At 39.2% G+C, this 22566-nt stretch overlaps 1 protein-coding gene across 6 annotated transcripts in view; it reads right to left on the bottom strand.

The window, feature by feature from the left end:
• Positions 1–79: 79 nt before the first annotated feature.
• clec16a (C-type lectin domain containing 16A) overlaps positions 80–22566 on the bottom strand; it is a 53882-nt gene continuing 31395 nt past the window's right edge. For 5 of the 6 annotated variants that reach the window (XM_031728515.2, XM_039610869.1, XM_031728516.2 and 2 more), the window contains 9 exons: positions 21659–21703; positions 18128–18178; positions 17857–17985; positions 17266–17386; positions 10853–11004; positions 8984–9188; positions 7227–7397; positions 4244–4381; positions 80–2544 (listed from right to left, as the gene is read on the bottom strand). In XM_031728515.2, the coding sequence (XP_031584375.1) occupies positions 1955–2544; positions 4244–4381; positions 7227–7397; positions 8984–9188; positions 10853–11004; positions 17266–17386; positions 17857–17985; positions 18128–18178; positions 21659–21703 (1602 nt within the window). In that variant the 3' untranslated portion in view covers positions 80–1954. The remainder of the gene's footprint in view (positions 2545–4243; positions 4382–7226; positions 7398–8983; positions 9189–10852; positions 11005–17265; positions 17387–17856; positions 17986–18127; positions 18179–21658; positions 21704–22566) is intronic. The other variant, XM_031728517.2, reaches the window with a different exon arrangement.

Genomic DNA, 22566 nt, shown 5'->3' with positions numbered 1-22566 from the left:
CCGCCAACTTTTCTCTGACTCATCAGTCAGTCAGCCACATAGTCTGCTTGGCGGAGATAATAAGGTTCACACTGCTGTGTCACTGTTGTTAAGTAGAATAATTTATTGCATTTCTTTATTTAGTCATCTGTTTCAGTTAATTAACAATAATTACAGGTTTAAAAGCTCATAGCATTTACAGAGCATACAAACTTCTCACACACACACACACATACACACACTCTACAATCAGAGACTTATGGAAGCTTGTGACTGCATGTTTTGGTAGAGATTGGTAGTGGTTGCAGGGAACATGAAAATATGCTCCCTGCAAAGCCTCTTATCAACTCTCCAAACTGTGCCAAGCCTCTTCAGCATGTCTGTGAACTTCACTATCATTCGGCTGCTATTTACAGTAGCAAGATGGAAATAATAAGAGACCGTATTGCTCCGAAGTTCTCATTTTAGAAACTTGTTGAGGACTGTACAGTTAAAAAAATAAGAATGTTCCGAGCATTAAGACTTCAGCTGCGTGAGGATGGCACAGAAAAAGATGGTGTGTGAGCGAGGAGGAGGTGAATGGCAGGAAATTATGGGAATAGATGGACTGAAGAGTGTGCTTTAAGCCTATAATTTACAAATCAAGTCATAAATTCAAGTTAAAACACACCAGTTTCATTCAAATTGATCAAACACTGCTGTTTGGAGAGACAGGTTACCCATTACATTCATTTCTCCCCTCGTTGGTTAGCTCTTAAGATTATTGCAGTAGTAAAGCTTCATTCATCTGATTAAAAGAAAAAGGAAAAAGAAGAGGAGCATGTGAGGGTTTCCCCCCGTGACACTCATGTGAGAGCTATGACTTGTTCCTGAAAAAATGTAACTGTAATGCCACAAGAATAACGAAAAAATCCAAATACTGTGTTTTAGCCATTTTTGGAGGCAGTAAGCTCTGTTTTTTTTAAATAAACTCTTTTTCGAATTAAGGTGTGAAAGCATTTATCTAGCCAAAGCCAGATCCATGGAGAATGAGCTCATGTTAGCGTGTCAGGAGGAAACCAGCAGATACATTCAACCCAAGTGTTGTTTTGTGCAGACTTGAACATCCAACATCACTAACATTAACCTGTGAGTTTAATTCAACAAACCAACTTTTACTTTTCTAAAATAAACAATAAATAGCTTCTCAGTTAGCAACCTGTGTCCCTACAGACTCTCAGAGTGAATGAATAACTGAATGAACAGACCTGAGCAGTACTGTTCCAGTTATTTTACAGCCCTTGAGCGATTCCGATCAGATTTCCCATTAATTCTTTTGGTTAGTCATGGCACCGATTGGTTATTCAGCTTTATGAATTAGATGAGATGATGAACATTTACAATTTGAGACCTGCTCCCTCCTAGCTTATGCTAGAGCTGACTTGATAAATTTTTAAATGCGCTGCTCACTAAATGGAAAAATATGTAAAACCTACAAACACGCCCCACCCAACCCAGCAGCAGTTGCAGGGTAACAGAAACTGCTAACCCATCTGACATGCAGTGGTGTTCTGTGTTTAGCATAGTCGTGAACACCACCGAAAAGCATGTGGTGACCCGGTATGTGAAAATATGACACAAAAATAGGTCTTCGAAAAGTGCAGCTCGCAGCAGTAGCGTGTGGTGTGTGTTTGAGCTCATACACAATCAGAATGAGTAAAAAACGTTGCTGGTTGCGCGCCTCGACACACATGTGCCAAAAAAAGAAAAAAAAGAAGAGAAAAACACGAGCTTAGAAAGCACAGAAAGCCAGATGTGCTTTGAGCCCTCGTTGACCAGTGCCTGTTTTGAGTCTTTCTTCATGTGCAAATACAAAATGTTGAGATGCCTCCGAAAGCCTCTTGGACTATTCACATCACTTTCTAACCTACAGTTTCCATCATGAGCTTGGTATGTTACCTATCACACTGGTGACTGCACGAGTACTGCATGTTCCTTAATCCAGCTCAGGTGAGTCTGGTGTTTCAGTGTCTAACTCTGCATTATCAGATTCTGCAGCTGTCACGCCTTCTCTTTCTTGCTCGAGGTCCCCATTAAGCTCTTTAGGTGTGCCTTCACCTTGTATTTCATCTGTTCTCTCTAGAACCTCATCTGTGGGTGTGACCGTCTCAGTCGTCTCAGTGGTTTCCTCTTTTACCGTTGCATCTGTTTCAGTCTCATCTATCGGCGAGCCGTCCTCCTCGTCTTTCCTAACCAACTCGGCGTCCCCCTCCTCCTCCTCCTCTGCGATAGAGGCATCTGGTCTCTGTAGGGACTGAGCCGCTGTGACGTGGCCGGTGCACAGGTGCAGGCGAGGTGGGTCGGCAGGCGGCAGCAGGGTGAGTGACTCCACGCTCAGGGTGTCTGCGCTGTTGTCGGTAAGGAGTGAGATAGTGGGCTGGGAGGCTGGGGTGAGGCTCGGGGCCAGGGCTGGAGCTGGAGCTGGGGTTGAGGGAGCAGAGGAGACTAATGTTACTTCTCCACCTCCTCCTTCACCTTCTCCACCTGAGGACGAGGGCAGAGTGTGCTCCAAAAGTATACCATCATCTAGGAGAGTGATAGAGAAGACAGTGAGGGAGCTTTTCTAAGGATTAGAAATTGGGTTGGCTTGTAGTACAATCCACAAGTCTTTGCATAACAGACAAAAACTTTTGAGTGCTCCCTTATTCACAGGGTGTCACAGCAACCGCTAACTCTGGATGTTAGATTTAGCAGATTTTCACACTAGTGCCCTTCCTGATAAAACCCCAAAGGAATCTGTGTCTCCTCCTGGGATCAAACCAGGGATCTTTCACTTGTTGGTTAAATGTGTACAATTGTTCCATATTCCATTTTGGCAAAATTCAGTATTTTCCAATTCTAAAGGTTTCTGAAACCTTTAGAATTTTAAATATACACAGCCAATAGGAACCTGAGACCACTGAGGATTTGCATCAATTGGAAATCGAGGCACACAAAGCACTCTTGTTTACACTGTAAAGAATCTGCCAGTCCCCGCTGACAAGGTTAAGACTATTTTCTAAGCCTCTTAGAGCCTAAATGTCCTCCATCATGGAACCACTGCACAATCTGATTTTAGTAGCTGTAGCAACAGGAGCAATACTAACACAAACCCAGCCCTGACTGTATACTGCAAACTACGATGTAGGCATACTTACATCGTAAGAGAGTGAGGTATGTTTCACAAGATTAAACAACAACAGAAAAGCTGTTTTAGAGTAATAAAATAAACTAGTGTGTTTGTATGATTTGGAAACATTTGGTTTAGCCTGCTCCATCTCCACCCACATTTACGTCTTTAAAAAAAACAAACAAAAACAAAACAGTTTCATCTATCCAACTCCTGCATCAAAAGCATCGCTGTTCTACTGCTATCAATCCCATCAGTGAATCCGATCAGAGCGGCCTTTACCTGCTTTGGTATTTAATTCAATGATTCCCAGTTTATCATATGGTTGGTGGTTCAATCATGGGCCCTTACATATCACAGTATTATTGTGTAAATACTAAACCCCAAAAATGATCAATATATCATCATACATGTCTGTGTAGAGGGTGCACACGCAGATTATAGCTTTCTATAATCTTATGTGTAAAGTCCCTTAAACAGCTGATAAGCCTCACTGTTTTCTCTTTTATTCAAACACTGTGCCTCCCTGCACATTCAGAAGATGGCCATGCTGGAGCACCTCTTAACTGACGCACAGGTCGTCATGCATACGTTGCTTTGCAAGCTTGACTATTGCAAGCTTGACATAAAAGTGGACTTACGAGCAAGAAAATGGCTGTTAGTCAATTTTTATTTATACAGCACCAATCCACAACAGTCGCTTCATGTAGCAGCAATCTACTGAATCTGCAGGGGAACAGAGCTGTGTTGTAAACATTTAACTGATGTGGGAGGTAGCCAATACGATTATTTACATTGTCACGTTGACCACACATAGGCATCTATACGACACAGTGAAACACCACTGCCAGCTACTGTGGTTTTGGAGGTTTGTGTATGTAGTTGTATTATAGTTACACCCAAAACTCTCCATATGCCAAGGAGGTGTGTGTGCATGCATTGTAACGCGAATATAGTTGCTCGGCATACTGGCGTGCTACAATAATTTGCTAAGGACTGAGTTCCTTTGTCACTTAAATGTTTTATTTAAATTCAGAGCATGCGTAATATAAGTTTGTATTTATGCTTACGCCTGCAGGAGCTGTGGTGGTTTGTGTGCGTCCATGTGAGCGTTACCTGCAGGGCTCTGAGCTGATGTCGTGCTTGCAGTAACAGAGTCGCATCGCCCCGTGCTCCCGCTTCCACTGGAGGGAGGTGAGGGTGAGGAGAGGGGTGAGGGAGTGTGCTGGGGCACGCAATGAGCCACTGCAAACCCTGGAATGAGTGCAACAGACAAACTCTGTTTACCCTTGCCATTAGTAACTCAAACTCTCTCTTAAGTGTTCTCGGCTACAAACACACATAAAAAGAGCCGTTTTTTATTCCAATATTCTACAAAATAAACTAATGTGGCTCGTAAAAAAGCTTGGGTAGAATTTAGAAACCTCTATTCTTGGCCAGATCTCACAGCTTGCAAACATTTTCCAAGAAAAGGTGTCTGTTCTTGATTTAGAAAAGGCTTGATTTGAACTTCATCTGCAAGCTACTTGTTTCCACAATGAATCCAGCTCATCCAGATGTTATTTTGCTTAACCTACATATTCCCAGCTCAGTTCCTTAGGAGCCCATGGCTGTTACATATTAGCATAAGGGTCAGTGTATCACAAGCATTTACTGATGTCACGATAACTTTTACCTACCCACTGGGACACCTGTGGCAAAAGCCGATATGTTTTTGGATGTCTGTCTGTCTCCTTTTAAATGTGGAATCTCTTGAACATCTGAAGATAATTTCTTCAAGTGTGACACCAACTTTTACTTGGACTCAAGGATGAACTAATTAGAATTTAGTGAACAAATAAATAATAAAATCAAGGGCACAGTGACCTCGAAGTTACTGTGGAGGGAAGCTTCATTATATTGCATGAGACTCATTTGGATATGAGGGTGAACTGAGTAAAATGTGATGGTCAGTCAGACCTGAACCTGAATAAAAACCCTGCAGTCGTACCTCAGGATGTTCAGTGCTATACGTTACACTATTTCACTGCAAAAAACGATGAAACTATGATTTCACTGTGACACTTTCAGGACATTATTCACCACCACAACTTAGCAACAGAAGCAGCGTATTTAATATTTGGGCAGATACAAATTTGGTAACACAAGCCCTTTATACCTGCTTGCACACTACACACACTAGACTGACATGGCATACAATCGTAGTAATTCAAGCTCTGAACTGTTTCAGCTGAGGTAATGATAGCATGTCAAGATTTAAGAACAGGCTTCTTTTTCCATTTTAATCTACCTAAGGTGTTGCCCTCTGGAAAAATAAAACTACTAAATGGGTGCCTTGTAACTCCAGAGAAGATTCTCATGCTAAGGAGGACAAAAGAGTCATATTCAGGAACTGAAGATACAGTGAGTACAGTGATATAACCCATGGAAATCCATTGAAAAGGGATTATATTACTGTACTCACTGGGACTCACTCACAGGGATTATATTACAGGAACAGACAGAACGACCAAAGTAAGGCATAACAGTACAAACAGTATTCACTGCTTTATCGAGTGAGGAACCATATACAGGGAACTTCAACAGATATCAAAATAGGCCTAGCCACATCACTGTGAGGTTTTAGAACCACATAGATTTCTCCAAGCCAATCAGCAGAGATCAGGCTATGTAACAGATAGTGACATCATTGCTTCTAACCAATCAGCAGTAACCCACAGCATTTCGACTTCACCGTTCTTTTGGAATTTGGGAAATTCGGTTTTTCGCCCCTGCCCACTCTTTCATCTGTGGTCATAATACTGAAACTAACAGTGGTGGGTTGATGACACTCACACATTATGTGGTTGAATAGTTGCCCTAAATGTTCAGATATGTGTTGTTTGTGTAGGATTTCTTGAAATGAGTGAAATTTTGGAATGAAAACGGTGGCGCCACATTTGATAGTTTGACACATTCACCTAAAACTGGAAAGTTTATTTTTAGATGTACACCAGATGCATGTAGTAAGCCATACTTTGGGTATAAAAAAAAAGATATCTCACATTGTAATGTAGCGCTCAATAAGTAAATCCCAGTAAACTGGATGTTGCCACAGGATTGCGTACCATTATACAATGAGAAATTCAACACATTTAGACATTTGCAAGCCATGAATAGTGAACAGTGTCATTATGTTTAGTTTTATGAGCCTATAACACCTTTTATTGCACTTACATTGCATACACTAGTGTCTTGTCTGCTAAAGCTGATTTAGTAATTCAATGTGCATGATTTATTTAGATTAGATTGACTTCATGTTCTATATTTACAATTTAGATCTCAGTAATTTTCAGTAGATCTACACTTCAATGTTAATGTTTCCTTCAAAGTGGGCTCAGTATCGACTTCAAAATGGACAGTTTTTTTCTTTAAAGCCGTCTGCTCGGCTTCTTTATGGAATAAGGGAACTGCAATTCAATTCAGGTTTATTTATAGCACAAATCCCAACAACACCCCAGGGAACAACTTCTATGCTACAGAATAGAACATCCTGTATACATACTCAGTTTTAGAGTTGGAGCGATCTTAACGCTTTGAATACGAGTATAAATATCTCAGCTGGGTTTGATTTCTCTAGAACCTTCAGTTGTGTCACATTACAGCCTCACTAAGAACCATGAAGCAGTTAAGTCATTGGGCAGGACTGTACTTTGATGTGTGTGTTATATCTGTGACAAGTAGACATGTCAGTTAAGGAAGTTAAAATAAACATTTATATGTGTTTTCTTGTACATTTCTTGTACTTTTAACATGTAAACAGTGTATATTAACTTCATTGACCTTGTCAAAGTATTTCGATGAGCGCACTGTAAAGGATGAACAAATGCAAGAATTTTAAAAATGCAAGTAATGTGAAGGGACTTTTCAGCTCAGTTCCGAAGAATCCCTTTTCTATTCAAAGCATCTAATCTATGTTTTTAGGGAAACACTTATCTAATGTTCAACCCCAACACTAAAGAAATAAAAGAAATAACAAAACCCTAGTTCCACTGGGTCAGATGCTATAAACAGCTGGTCTGAGATAAAAGCTGAGACGGTACGTGCATCTGTGTGTTACCTGGTACTTTATCGACAGAGGCAAAAACTGATCTATTTGCCGTGGGATCATTTGGTGCCCGCCTAGACTGCTCGTAGAACCGGAAAGGTAGGCCGCTGGCTGAAGTGTTTGCAGTCTGAGCGAAACCCAACACCTCTGTTGCACTGGGCTGCACAGGGAGGTCCAACAAAGCTAAAGAGAGAAAGAAAAAGTGAAAGTGTAGCACTGACCTGTGGGACAGGTTCATGTTACAGTTAAGGATCTAGTGCAAACTCCAGGACACAAAATACCCACTTGTTTTTAATATAATGACAAAATTGTGCAAGAATCTTAAACCACTCCTTATTTTTTATAATTTGTGAAGCCGGTGCAAAGACGTCTTTAACATGCAAACATGGAAATAGTATTAAGGATATGAGGAAAAAATGCAGCTGATGCCAGGCAGAAGCTTTTCAGAAGGTATTGCATGGTGGTACAATTGCTCAAATTTGGATTCATCACTCCATCAGAACTGTTGCACTGACTTTCAGTCCAATTCTTGTGTAATTAGGCACAACTCAGCCTTTTCTCCCAGTTTCCCTTCCTTAAGAATGGCTTCCTCACAGCTACCTTTCCACTGACCTCATTTCTGATGAGGCTTTTTTAAAGGGCACATTACACACCATACTCCGGTATGCCAAGGGTTTGGATAAAAGAAAAAAATAAGTTCAGCAAGCCTGGAGAACTGTTGCTCAAGACTTCTGTAAAATTAAAAGCGAAAGTCTGGCTCCATGGAAGCAAAACAAAGTCATCAGTGATGGCTTTCTATACAGTACAGTAAATTTAATGTAAGCCAGAAATGTTTTTGTATGCACAATTATACTGGCTATGAGTCAGTCTGACACGGTTGTTGTGACCACACTGGCTATTTAGGGGAGGAGCACATCCTCCTCAACTTTGCTGCATTAGCAAGATTTTATATTGTTCTGAGTTTCGTGTAATTCTAAAGAATCTGTACTTCAGGGGGGGGGAAGTACAAGTGAATGACGGGTAAATCCATCCATATTTGCCAAAGGACTTTTTATTAATTTTTGCGTCAAAAGAAACACCCGCCACTTTAGCCAGAAGATGATCAAACATATCCTGGCATAACAGCAGGCTTATTATAGCAGTGTAAGAAATGACTTTGAGATCATCAGAGCGCCACAAAAAGAAAACAGACATACGACTGACAACTTTGAAAAAAAGGGGAAGAAATCACTTTTAGAACTTAGAAGAAAGACAGAAGCTAATTCAGGGAAATGACCTGCATTACGTCAGTTAACAAAGAGATGAACTTTCACTTCTCTTGGACTGAAGTTTCCCAAACACAAAATTTAGTAAATTGAAATGTCTTTTAATAAATATATAAATGAATAAATAAATAATTGTCTCAATTTACATTTTGCTTAAATTGAATTTTAGCATTTTCGTTGAGGCTGCTGAAGCCTTCCTAATGTTTGCTTCAGTTCTGGATTACTGATTTAATTTTTCACTGTTAAATTCTCACTGCAGGTTACTTCTGTTTTTTAAGTTTCTGTTGACCGTTTTTCCATGTTCACCAGAAAGCAGCGACTTTCTGTTTTAAATAAAGTGCGTTTTCTTGTAAAAGCCGCTGTACCGAACAGTTTCACAGCAGTTTCTGGAAGACTTTCAGTCTCAGCGAAAACAAGCCACTAGCTTAAAGAGAAAAGGGTCATTTTGGGTAAAAACAAAAGGCTTAAAAGGTGGTTTGTTTTTCTGTGTGTGTGTTTTCTAACCGGCAATCCTTTGCATCTTCATCCGCCGGGCCTGGATACGGCCTTTGGCTAGCCTCTGTTTGGCGATGATGCAGCGAATGTGGTCTGCAAAGATGAAGTTGGCCTGCAGAATGGGCAGGGGCTTGGCGTGGGGGTTGGAGCTGGGTTTATGAATGACGATGTTTAACGCTCTGCTGTCGTCCTCAACGCCGGATACCTGCATGTCCTGTTGAAAGAGGATGAAAATTTAAGATAAGATGGATCACATTGGGTGAAATTGTGTGAAAAACATCCACATTTTAGTGTCCCCAGAGGGACAACAAAGCTGCTTTCACAAAGAGTCAATAAACACTGAAACAGAAATGAACAAATCCATCTGCAATGTCAAACCACTCAACATAGTAACAACAAACACTCCACAAAACCCGTCCTGCAGATACGTTTTAAGCTCTTACTTAAAAGTTCAACATATCTTGGGGCAAATGCATTTTTGTGATTCTGCACGCTTTTTAGGGATCTTCTGCCAGAAGGCAACAGCTCATACTCAGGTTGGGAATATTCAACGGGCCTGATAGAATCCTCTGTGCCTCTCTGATTACAGACAGCTCATAAATGGACTGGAGGGAGAGGTCTTCAGTCCTCCCATCACCTTCATGGCAGACTGCACCAGATGAGCCAGCTTCGATTGTCCCTGGACAGAAACAGTGCCATGCCATAATGGTATGCCATGCCTTACCAGAAATAAAGTAGTAATCGATGTGAATGCCAAGAAGCCTATATGACGAGATTAATTTGTTTTGTTTTAAATGACATTTTTATAGGTTAGCATTCCTTTAATTTCTTCATTTTGCTGTGTGGGCTCCCATTGATGACCGGATGTTAATCATCACACCAGCAGACAAAATTGTGTACCTTTGTGAAGTACACTTAGGGATCTGTGTTTTTGTATAGTGTGGAAGTATAGTGTGGCTAAGTGTGGCAGTGTCATCCAAAAACGTAACAATTAAGTTATCTGGGTTATTGCTAGTACATGTATTTGTATAGTAAGTAAGTATAGTAGGTGAGCTAACACAGCCCTCAGGTATACACCAGTGCTGATGGATTTGAAGTTGGAGAGCGTACTATTAACTGTAACACTTTTACCTGTTAAAAAGGTATTTGACTCAGTTTCTGTTAAAGCACATGAGGCTGCAGCATGCTAAAACAACCAACAGACAATATACGGGCGTAAGGTTTGGGAATTTCCAGGTGTAACGAATAGCTGAGTCATGCTGGTGCTTGCGTCATCTGTGTTCCCTTCATGCCTGCAAGCAAACCGTAGATCCAATTTAACATACTCATTTTACTAAAATGCTTCAAAACATTTCATGACAAGTTAAAGCCACTAAAATCACTATTTTCTGTAGGACACGGTTTCTTTGTAATTGGAGTTATGGTGGATTATTTTCAGAGAACAGGAACCGTATACGAGTCTTTAACTTCGGCTGCTCAAGAATTACCTGCTGGCAATAGTACATGGGACAAAATTGTTACTCAGCATGACTATTTTCACTGAAACAGGCCCTTGCACATGCCCTCAAGGCATCAATAAGCGCTTTGCATGTCTCCTGTAAAAATGAACTGAGCATACAAAGAAAATGCCTGAGTAATGACAACCCAACAAGACAGCAAAACGAAACATATTGTGCTAGAGAACAAAAGAGCAGAATTACACTGGATAAGAAAAAAGTAATTATAAATCAATATGAACAGAAGTGAAGTGAAGTGATGAGTAAGTAATGAGTACGATATTGCAGAAAAAAAAAATATCATGGTTTTCACTCAACTCTTAATTTCAACTTAAAAAACATAACAACAAAAACAACACACGCGTACACTTTTTTTTCTTACTTGCAAGAGGCCGGCAAATTTGACGACACCCCATCCAAGACGCTTGCTTTCTGGTTCCACCAGACTCATCTGGTACACATCTACAGCGAGGAATCTCTGGGCCTGTCCCCCATCTTTACTGACCACCATACAGGCTATCAGGTCACTGTTATCTGAAAAAGGGATCACAAACATAACCATCAATGTTTTTTTATGTTCTTTTTAGATCTTTTTTTATATAAAAAAATTAAATCACATTTTTGAAACTGTTGTATTTACAACATATTTAATATGCCCTTTGTAGTTTGAGCCAAAAACAGTGTATTAATAATACGTATATTATTAAATAAAGGACTATTTACTCCTGCCAAAGTGTTTCAAGTTAGCTCTGAGGTGTTTCACACACACCAGTTTGAAATGTCATGACATGTCTGTAGAGACAAGCCAAACATGCGTCATGTCTCAAACCTTGGTATGTACTGAGTCATGTCAAATTTATTTGTGTAGCACTGGAGGCCCTTACAGCAGGGTAGAAAGAGGAAAACAAACATTTAAAAAATGAAAAACATATGTATATAGGTCATGATATAAATCATGCATAATCATGATAGAACTTTGATAAAAATCACAAGCAAAAAGCAACCGAGACTAGACTTGTTTTCATGTTCACAGATGTCTAGTTATTTACATCTGCCACGCTAATGTTTACCATAGATGCGACTGTCACCACCAGTCCAGGTTGTTTCCACTACAACCTTGGTAGATGCAATGTCAAACACTGTGAGAGGACCCAGTCCTGTATGGCCCCGGGACAGCTGCTTTACTCTGCAATGTGCATGGGAAGCTACCCACTAAATATATAATCAAACAAAAGTTTAAGAGGAGGATACAGACATGATTTATTCATAAGCCACTTCAAATAATAAAGTTGCTACCCTCGATTTAAATGACTGAGATCAGCAAAAATGACGTTTTAGCTGATCGCAGGTGTTCAGGAAGTTTTTTCATGCTCGGTACAAGGCTCGGTACAAGGCATTCCCGAGGGAAATGTGAGAACATTGCAGTACTGGACATGCCAACTGGACACGATTACACAATACAACGCAGTAGCAAAGCACATGACAATAATCGTTGGACAGGTATCGAGGCAGGTGAGATCTAATGTCAGTAATCCAAGTGTTTAAATACAGTCATAGTAATGTCATAGCCAATACTAGTTGGATTACCATGGGAAAACTTTTCCAAGAGGTAATGAGGCTCTCGGGGACTGAGGTGAACACCCCAAGTAGTCCACACACCAGATGCATGTGACTGTTTATTCACCAGAGTTCAGTCCCCAGAGTAGTGGGAAATAAGCGCGCCACTCCCCAGGCCTACCCTAATTTCTTTTGGAAAGCTTGCCTGGTGAAAAGGGCTTAAAATATGGAGGACAATTTAAAACAAAATAGTTTGGCCACTTAAAAAATAAAAAGGTGTTTCCAGAAAGTGTACCAGACAGGACAATAGTTATTTATAATATTTCATATGTATTATTAAATGCATACTGCATAATGTATAGGACGGATAGGTCCTTAAGTATTTGGATAACAGGAATTTCTTTTTGTAATTTTGTCAACACACTGAATGTTAACTCAATGAATCAAGATGCAATTCAAGTCCAGAGTTTCATCTTTAATTTAAGGAGTTTAACAAAAGCATTGCATGAAGTGTTTAGGAATTATGGCCCTTTTTATACTCAGTGTAAGGAAGAGGGCTTCCCAACACGTGTCATTTGTATTGTGGTAACTTGTACAGCACTTTCGGAGCACCTTTGCACTTTATTAAAAGCACTTTAAAACTAGAACTTTATTTAGCACTGCACTCAGTACCCCATTTTAAAAAGCAAATCAGACATCTGACTGACAAGTAGTTTCGTGGCCAGATGAGAGCTGTTACCGTGTTATTACATTATATATAAAGCTTATAAATGACCTTGGATTTGATGGGCAGACAGAGGCAGTGAGTTGACGCACACAAACACACACAGTCAAAACACACAGAGTGCTTTAAAGGACAGTGAAGGTGCTCTGCTCCCACGTCTGGAAAATACATCAAGACACAATAAGCCCACATGTCCAGTTCTTCATTTCAGTTTACCACAAAACCTACTGTAAAGTAAACATGAAATACAGAACTGATGATCTGATGCGGTACCACTGGTTTTGGTGTAATTATCACCCACCTCTACTGACTCTAAATGTAAACCGGTAACATTAGACTGACGTACAACCCCCATGAGGAATTTCTCTTGCAGTCTCTCACACGTCCCTTCCACTTGATGATATTTATGTTTCATTTTTATTCCTTAATTTGAATTCTCATGTATTCTGACTAATCTACTTGACTAACATGACTAATGCTATGAACATAAAGCAACTCAGATTCACATATCTGAGAAAACTAGTGGCTTTAATTTAGGTATTTAACAACAATATGCTTCTTACGCAGGGCCAGCAAGCTTTTGCTGCACATTCATTCATACATGCGGCCTATTTAAAGATCAATGGGGATTGCCAAGAACTCAACAGTTCCTACTGAAACAGTGAGCAGTGAAAGTACCTGCAGCTGGAGATACAGTCATCAATTTTCGATGGTAACACAAGGGATGCCGACAACCAAATGGTCAGAGAAACTAGGGGAAGTTCTGCACACTCAATCCCCAGAATAAACAGGGGAAAAAACCGTGCTACCCCCTCATGCCTACCTAATTTCTATTGGAAAGCCTGCCTGGTCAAAAGGGCTTAAAACATGAAGGACATTTAAAAGAAAACGAGTCGACTCCATTCATTTATCACTAAACTTAATAAGACTGAAATTACTTTTATCAACATAGACAACTGGCAGAGAAGGACTTTTCTATGAAAGACTTGAACCTTTGATCTATTAGTCCAGAAGAAGAAAGGTCTTCACAAATGCAGTTCTTGTCCTGTTTTTCTGATTCAGATTTTGAGGTAATTAGAATGAGACACCTGGGGCAATAAAGCGAGATATGACTTGAGATGTTCAGCCAAAAAAAACAAAAAAACCCCCAAACAAATTCAAACAGCATATGGCTGCCTAACTTCAGTATTCTCTTAAGCTTTTAAGTGTTCCCAGTTGGCTGTAGGCTGCAGAAACAATACCCCTATTCACCAAGATGCGAAGAGAAAAGAGCAAAACATGTGACTCCAGTTTCCTTACAGGCTGTCTTACCCACAAGCAACAGCTGGTCACATTTCCAAATAAATATCTACATATATCATCAGTTCTGAGTTACATAAAAGTATAATAATTTGTTTTACTCATTCCTTTCGACGTTCGTTAGGGTTACAAAATCAATACACCTACATGACATGTTTTCTAGCGAACTTGAAAAGTTTGTACTGAAAAAGGTCCTCCGTGGAGGACCAGTTTAGACTCGACGCTGGTTTCTGGAAACCGGAGAAGCACGAAAAATGAATTGTGAATGCAACTGAACATTGTTCACTTTGGTCTTATTTCTTACGGCTGAGGAGATAAGAAGGATTTTTACTGTGTGGACCTTTACAGGGATAATAAACAGAGTATTAAGCTCCATGTAAACACAGCCCATGTGAACTCTAAAGGCAATAGTAGAGCGCAGATATTTATCAAGGTTAAAACAACTCCATGCACACACAACTGAATATTTGTGGCCTCACAATAAAGCACATTTGAAGTCAATTATATACTTTCCCACTCTGCAACACACGGTGTGCTTTGAAATTCACAAAAAATGTGGCCCAATCAGGAAGCTTTTTTCCTCCATTATCCATTGTTTAATATAATAAAGTTTGTCAGGCTTTAGGGGGCTCACTAAGAAAACAAAAAGGATCCAACCCACACAAACACACACACCCTACATTTAAGGCAATGTTCATGAATGAAAATGTCACACTTCCAGTGTGCGTGTGACTATGCAACCACAGATTTATTCCTCCAGAGACTACATATACTAAAATACACATATGCTGTGTAATATAAGAGTTAGTAAAAAAAAAAAATGTTGTGAATGGAGGCGGAGGGAGCCTAATGGTCAGAAAAAGAAATTTGTGGGTGGAAGGTGGCAGGTTTAAATCCCCCAGTATACAGGAAAAACCCTCCACCCTGCATTATTATTCTGAGAAGTCGTGTTCTTAGTCAACCACCTTGCTTTAAAGACAAAGCCAACAAAGGAAAATCTTTTAAACCATACTAGACTAAGATATATGACAGAAAATCAAGAGGCATAAAAGTACTGGAACTCAAGTCCAGTCAAACCTGATATGATCAAGACTCTGTTAAAGGCTATCTTTACCTTAATCTGCCACAGACTCTTGACTGGCATTTGGAATCATCAAAACATTCGTGGTTTCAACCACTGAATTAGACTTGAAAGCAAAGCTACAGGGAGACATTTGGTTTCAATAGCTGTATTGCCATCTATTTGTCACGAGTATGTTTGAGGTATCAGCCCGGCTTCCCAAAAGACGGGCGTGAAGAGACATTTTGCACTTATAGCCTGTTCACATAATCACAAGACAAAGAGATCACTTAACATAAGCAGCACAACTGTGACACTGACTGAAAGCAAGTTAAAAAAAAAGAAAAAAAGACAAATTGCTGTGACACTGGTTTGTTCCATCCATAAGGCCACAGGTTTACATCAGCGTGGTTTCCAAGCACCGACAGTGCAGCTGACTCAACAGATGAAATGATAAAACTACAAAAGGCCGTGGCTCACCAATACTAAGGTAACAACCCCGGTGGAATTTATTAAGCCCTCTCCCATTTTGTGGTAATTCTAAGAAGTCAATTTTATTGGTACTACCTTTTTAAGGCGATTGAGAAACAGAATGTAAAAAAACAGAAACAAATACAGGCCTGTGCAATATCAGAAGATTATCATTACAAATAATAAGACGTCTCAATCGTCTTAATCAACGACAGCAGTAAAGCCGAGTCTGTGACAGAAAACCTGAACAAAAGCCCCATAATTTGCATAATAGAGCAGATATGCAGAAATGCTCATGTTTGGGGAACTAAATAGGTGGGAATACACATGACTACATAAACAAAATCAAAAAACTTATTGATAGATAAGCATATAAAAATGATGGAAAGAAATCAAGCAAATACAACTTTATATCAAGTTTTTAAATACATTTATTACATTTACTGTTAAATCTGAGACATATTATAGGTTTACCACTTGCCCTTTATATAATTTTGCTGCTATGATTGTAGTAAAGTCTGCTTTTACTGACTCATTTTATCCTTTCTGTATGGTTTAGGGAGTTTCAGTCTGGCGTCTTTACTGGAATGTGTTAATTTGTAAGGGTTTCTGATAAAGACAACTGCATGCAATTGATATTGGTTTAATGATAAGAAATGTATTTGCCTTTGTCCTGGCTCAGAAACAGTATTGTGTCATTTGGCCTTTTCTGACATTAAAAGGATTAATGGTTTCTACACGTTGCTTAAAAAGCTATGCTGATGATTTAGCGTGTAACAAATCTGTTTATTGCTTTTGGAATAACTCTGATCTTCATAAAGATTTCAGGACGTGTTTATACTGCAAGCTGTTGCGACTGTGCTGATTGTTACTTCTCTAAAGGTGCGCTTAGTCTCTCTCGAACTGTTTTCAGATGTTTCATATTCCATTTAGATACAAAACCTTTACCAGCTAAAGAATATAGATTCTGCAATACTCCATTTCTTGAAATGCAAAATTTTTGATGCTACTGCATGTGCACACGCAGACATACGTATGTTGTTGTTGGTAGAAAGCGGACTTGCGTCGAGAAGTGGTTTGCTATGAGGTTGACACCTGTACTCGGAAAACCTTGCAAAAAAAAAAAAAAGAAAAAAAAAAAAGGGAGCCACAGACGCATGCAGAAACACGTAAACAAGAAATGTTTAAGTATGGATTTGCACAATTTGAGCACTTGCTGTGTGAGACACTGTCATCACTCTCGCTCACATTACTCTGCAGTTATACTTGCGATCCTCAACAGCAGAGCAGCGCTAACCACGTGTAAGTTTCTATTACGTCTGCATGTAACAACTACACACCTGTGCACAATATGAGAAGACAGTTCAGGTTATCTCTGTGTAAGATAAACCTCTGTGCACAGGTGTTTGTGATTGTTCCCTAAGCTCGTCTCTGTGTTTCTGTGGTTGCGAGTGCTTGTATTTTCATTTACCCACGGTAGTGTGTTGCATCTGTGCTGTATACCTACTGGGTGAAGAGCGTGAGTGAGGTAAAGGGGGTGAGAGAAGAAATGAGACAATCTCGTGTCGTTATTCTTTTATCCTGTTGTAAGCATGGAAATAAATCTGCACAGCAGCTGTAGCTTGTGGTCTGGTATTACACAGTGTACAATGAGAATGCCTTTGAGTCTCTGTGTGTGTCTTACTGAGGTCTAAGACATCGTCTGTCTTGATCAGATCTTCAGGTCTGGTCAGAGGGAGCTGTGTCTCGGGTTCTCCCTGAAGCTGAAGTGATAAGGACCGCAACATGAAGAAAACTCGAATCGCCTGAAGAGATGAGAAGGCCCACTCATAAACAAACAGGCACAAACACATACAGAGAAATTGCATGCTACAACAAACCTTCTGTCTAAAACTGGCAGTTTTAAACAAAGCATAAGAATAAACGCCCAACAGTGCTCCTCTAAAAATCCTAATAAGACTTTTTTTAGATGACAGATGCAAACCTTTGATCACAAAAACAAAACAAACCTTTTAAAAAATTATTTTAAGTAAAAATGATTTCACTGGTTTGCTTCGATGTGTCACAACTCTTCAAGGAAAACTCAACCACAAGTCCTGACTGTCTATGTATGTCCACTGAACTTGGGTGTGTCAGTGGATTTTCTTTTGCCTGTCTGCTCCTCATTTGTGAGGACTGAGATTTCTGGAAGTGTACCAAGAACACCCAGCATGAACTACAATAATAGATTTCTCCAGGACACTGTCACTGAGCTTGTGTGTGTGAGCGGACGCACCCTGCGTGTCTTCTCCACGTCTCCACACGGAAGTCTCTTCACAAAGTCAATACCGGTCAGAGGAGTGCCAGTGGGTGGCAGCAGTATTGAGGCATCCATCATTAGATACTCCACATTCAGTGGCTTACTCTGCAACATAGAGACGACATTGTATGAGAACACCCAGACCTAATAGCAGAAAAAGAAATGTGCTTGCAAACTCGGGCTGATTTTCATTTCATTTTGAATAGGGAGGGGAGGAAAAGCAAACATTAAACGAAGGCTAACCCACCGTCATGCTCCTGTATTCGTCCTCAAACATGTCCAGAAAGATTTCTTCGCCCTGTGTTGACAGTGACATTGAAAAGAAGTTTAAAAACAAGAGAAAACGGGGGCAAAAAATAGATAAATTCAGTACTAAAGAAAACCATTTAGGTGAAAGGCTTTCTGGGGATTTTTTTTTTTTGTGGGCGCAAGTCTGTGCATGCAGGGTGTAAAAAAACAGCATATGCAAGTGCACATGTTCCCATAGATACATGTTAAGTATCACTTTTATATATAATCCAGTGCTTGGTTTATTTGGGTCCATGGTCAACTTCCCAGTGTAATGACATTCTTCTACTGTTGCACACAAGAAACAGAAAGTACTGTTCCCTAGCTAATATAACAAGCTTATGCATGCCCTGTCATAATAAACATGCTATTAGGAGCACAGGGCACAAGTCCATCTCATCTGTCAATTCCTGTCAACAAAATTAAGGTGTAACATTAAACAGGATATCCAGGACAGAAAGAAACACGACACAGACACGTTTACGGTCTACAGAGTTCATGAGGATCTTTTTTGAGACACTTGATGTGGTTTCGGTTTCTTTTTGACACCTTTACCTTTTGACACATTTGCATTACCTGCCTATGCAAGCAGTTTGTCTATGACAGTTTAATAAGAACAAGGTGTTCTTCTTCAGTGTAAAGTACATTCAGAACTGGCAGACGTAGAAAAGAACTGGTGACTTTTCCGACGTGTTCAAACACACCACCACCTGATTCTCTTTCAAACAGTGGATATTAATGGTGGTATAATCAAAATAAATTGAGATTTTAAAATCTGAAATTAATATGTACTAAAAAAAAACCCCTCACTTTGTAGAAAGCAAGCTGTTTGCCGTCCAAAAAGAACAATTTGTCAAACAACTGAAAGGCAGGTCTTTTGGCATAATGTAGTATAAACAGAGACATGGACAGAGAGTGCTTTTCTCCTATGCCCAAGTGTTTGTAACCTAACAGTCACACAGTCACGCTCCAGTGGATACATCAGGGGCAACTCTGGGTTCAGTATCCTTCCCAAAGCTATTTTGACATGCAGACTGAAGGAGCTGAAAGATCGAACTACCGACCTTCTAAATCTGCTACAGAAAGCTCTAAGATTTAAGATCATTGATCTGAAAGTGATGTTCAAACAGAAGCAGACTTTTCAGCTGAATAATAATCCAAAACACATTAGCCATTTCTCATAAAGAAATCAAGGTCAGATCTAAATGGCAATGGCAATTATATTAAATTACATAAAAGTATTATATAATATGATATATCATACATGATATTATATAATATAAATGAGTACTTGTATTAAATTAAACGTCATGTGCTTGCCACAAAAAATAAAGATACTGGCGGTTGCCAGTGCTACTAATCAGTCTCTTAGTAGACATGTATGGTATAAATGTGAAAATCCTTCTTGAGTTACTGCATTTTACGATTGTCAGAAGAATTGACCTCTGACCTTGACCTTAAGGTTGAGGACACTGAGATTCGAACTTGTGTGAGATTTTGAAGTAGATGCACCTATGGTTTTCATTTCAAAATCCTAAGTCGTCTCGTTCTTGAGTTATCACATTCACAAAAGTGGGTGTCCATACCGGCCCATCCAGCGGGGTGACAACAATAGCCTACCAGCCTTTAACAGCTGAAGGGTAAAAACACAAAGACCTGTGTAGGTTGAAGGCATTGTATTTTAACATACTTAGCATTAACTTGGTTAATTAGCAGCACAGACAGAAAGCAAAACACCCAAACGTGTTACTTTTTTTAGCTGAACGATGACACAGACGTGACTTAAACTGACCTAAAATTGATTTTCAAGTCAAAACCATAGTGTGATCGATGGCGGTATACTGATAATAGATTATCAGTATACCGCCAGGTTAACTGATTTTATTGCTTCAGCTTTATTTACCACGTGGCTATCATTGCATACGAAAGTGTGGAAAACTCTTGAGCTGACGGTTAGTTCTTTACTTTTTGCATCCAAGGGCACAATTTTCTGGTCAGTTTTTATGTACTCATATTATGTGCCTTGAGCACTGCAGACTTTCTAAAAGTCTTTCAAAGTCAGTATCTGATCATTTTCAGGATCTTTTTTTGATTAACCACTTAACACGGATCAATGAATCATTCAAGAATAAAAAAAAACACCTAACTCAAGCTATGTCCCAGTGTTGTGTCCACATGAAGAACCAATTTTAAATTTTATCTTTAGGCGCTTTGTTACTAGCAACCAGTCACAAAAATGAGTTATTCCTGTTTTTTTACAATGCCTTAGGACAGTAAACACACAAAATCAGACTCTCACTGAAAAGCTGTGGGGGGGAAGTACAAACAGGAAGACCATATGAGAGAAAACCTGAATCACATTTCAAATGAAAGACTATGTCATGAATGAGGTGGTCTGAGTTTCCAGCTTATAAGGCCAATCGTGTACTCACTTTTCCTCCAGAAGAATATTATATCACTGCTGATGTTTTTGCTCTTTGAACAAATGGCTTCCCCTTTAGTTTTTGTTTAAATACAATACATTTATATAGTACTGTTTCAAAGACGATCAAATATCCTCTTGTCCAAATAAATCAATCCCTTTAAATTTGTTTATGTCGACTGGACATGTTGAAGTTTCTGAATATTTAACTACAATTTTGTTTTTCTTTTGGTTTGTTTTTGTTGTGGTTCATCAGAAAACCCTGTTCAAACTCACAGAACCATAAAGTTTCCACTCTGAGTTTGTAATTGCACCAATACATTTTTTCTTTGTAAAGGCAAAACCTCCAAATGAACAAAAAACAAGAATTAAACATTTTCTGTGGTTTTCCTTTGTTTCGTCTACAGATTTAAACATTTTTTTGGTATTAGTTTCAGTCACTTCTCTTCAACATTTTCCCAAATGTTGCAAATAACAGAATCATGACTGATGCCAAAACTGATATTCAAATAATCAAAATGAAACAGAAAGACATCTACCGGCTATTTAACCATGCAACTATGACATATAGGGTATGGAAAACACTTTCAGTTTTGTCTCTTATACAGTACCTTCAGAGAAATGGCTCCAGTTATTGTCAGTGTCTCATGCACCTACAATAAAGTCTTATCTCCAGAAGGTTTTACTTTCATTTGTAAAGTTTCATTGTCAGACAAACCAGAATTTACCGGCAGGTGCTGATTGAACTGAGCTGATTGAAGAGACTAGAAGGACTGGATTTAAAACCAGACTTTTTTTTACTTCCTATTTTGACTCCTTGTAAAGTATCCTTGTCTGTCTGGCAGAACAACAAACTTTACATTGTACGAATGCCAAAAATCTATCGCTGCAACATTAAACACTTTAATGTTTAACGCTAATGACAATGTTAACCGCCGTGCAAGTTCTTTACATTTTTTTCATGCTGATATACAATGCAATGTGTGGGCAGGTGAGACATAAAAAACAAGGCTCTTATTTTTGTAGGTTAGCATATGAATGAATGAATCTGTGTTATTATGTACTCGCCTTGTAGAATTGTCGCAGTAAATGCAGACTCTCCTCTCTGGCACCCTGCAAGCACAAACATGACAGTCTGAACAGTCACTCGGGTATCTCACACACACGCACACACACACAGACAGACAGACTCACAAACACATAAACATGTAACATGCAAAAAGCACAGTACAGATAACAGTGGAGGACACAGGGTGAGATAAAACTGTAAAGGATTTGCATTATATTTCGTGCTTCCAGCGAAAACGGTTTTTCCTCTACTAGAAGTTCGAGTCCGTATTTGTGTCAGATATCTGTGGTTTCATCTGCACAAAAAAAAAAACAAAACAATTTGCAAATCTTTTTTTTCTTTTCCCCCTCTTCATCTAACTATTTATTGTTCTATTATACTTCAATAATTATACTTCAATGCAACCAACACCCTTACCTCTTTAAACTGTATTTATTATAACATTATTTAGTATAGCTCCAACAGCACCCCCCCCCACTCCATGTGCAATATCACTGATCACACTGCACCTCTCAATGCACCTGCTAATTAGATGGCATGTATGTGTATGTACAGTTAAGCCCAAAATTATTCATACCCCTGGCAAATTTTGACTTAAAGTTACTTTTATTCAACTAGCAAGTTATTTTTTGACTGGAAATGACACAGGCGTCTCACAAAAGATAATAAGATGATGTACAAGACGCATAATTGTGGAAAAAAAATATTTCTCAGCTTTTATTTACATTTGAGCAAAAAGTATCATGTCCAGAATTATTCATACCCTTTACAAACTGTCACAGTCTCTGGGAAAATCCAAAGTTCCATACCATTCCAAATAGTCAAAGCTGTTCTAAAGCATCCTAATTACCCTGATTAATTGGAAATAGCTGTTTTGATCAACTCAACAGGTGAAAAACAGCAGCTC

This window comes from Oreochromis aureus, linkage group 4 (genome assembly GCF_013358895.1).
Source record: "Oreochromis aureus strain Israel breed Guangdong linkage group 4, ZZ_aureus, whole genome shotgun sequence".
Taxonomy (NCBI): domain Eukaryota; kingdom Metazoa; phylum Chordata; class Actinopteri; order Cichliformes; family Cichlidae; genus Oreochromis; species Oreochromis aureus.
The sequence above is the reverse complement of the archived record's forward strand: the minus strand, read 5'-3'. Positions and strand labels throughout refer to the sequence as shown.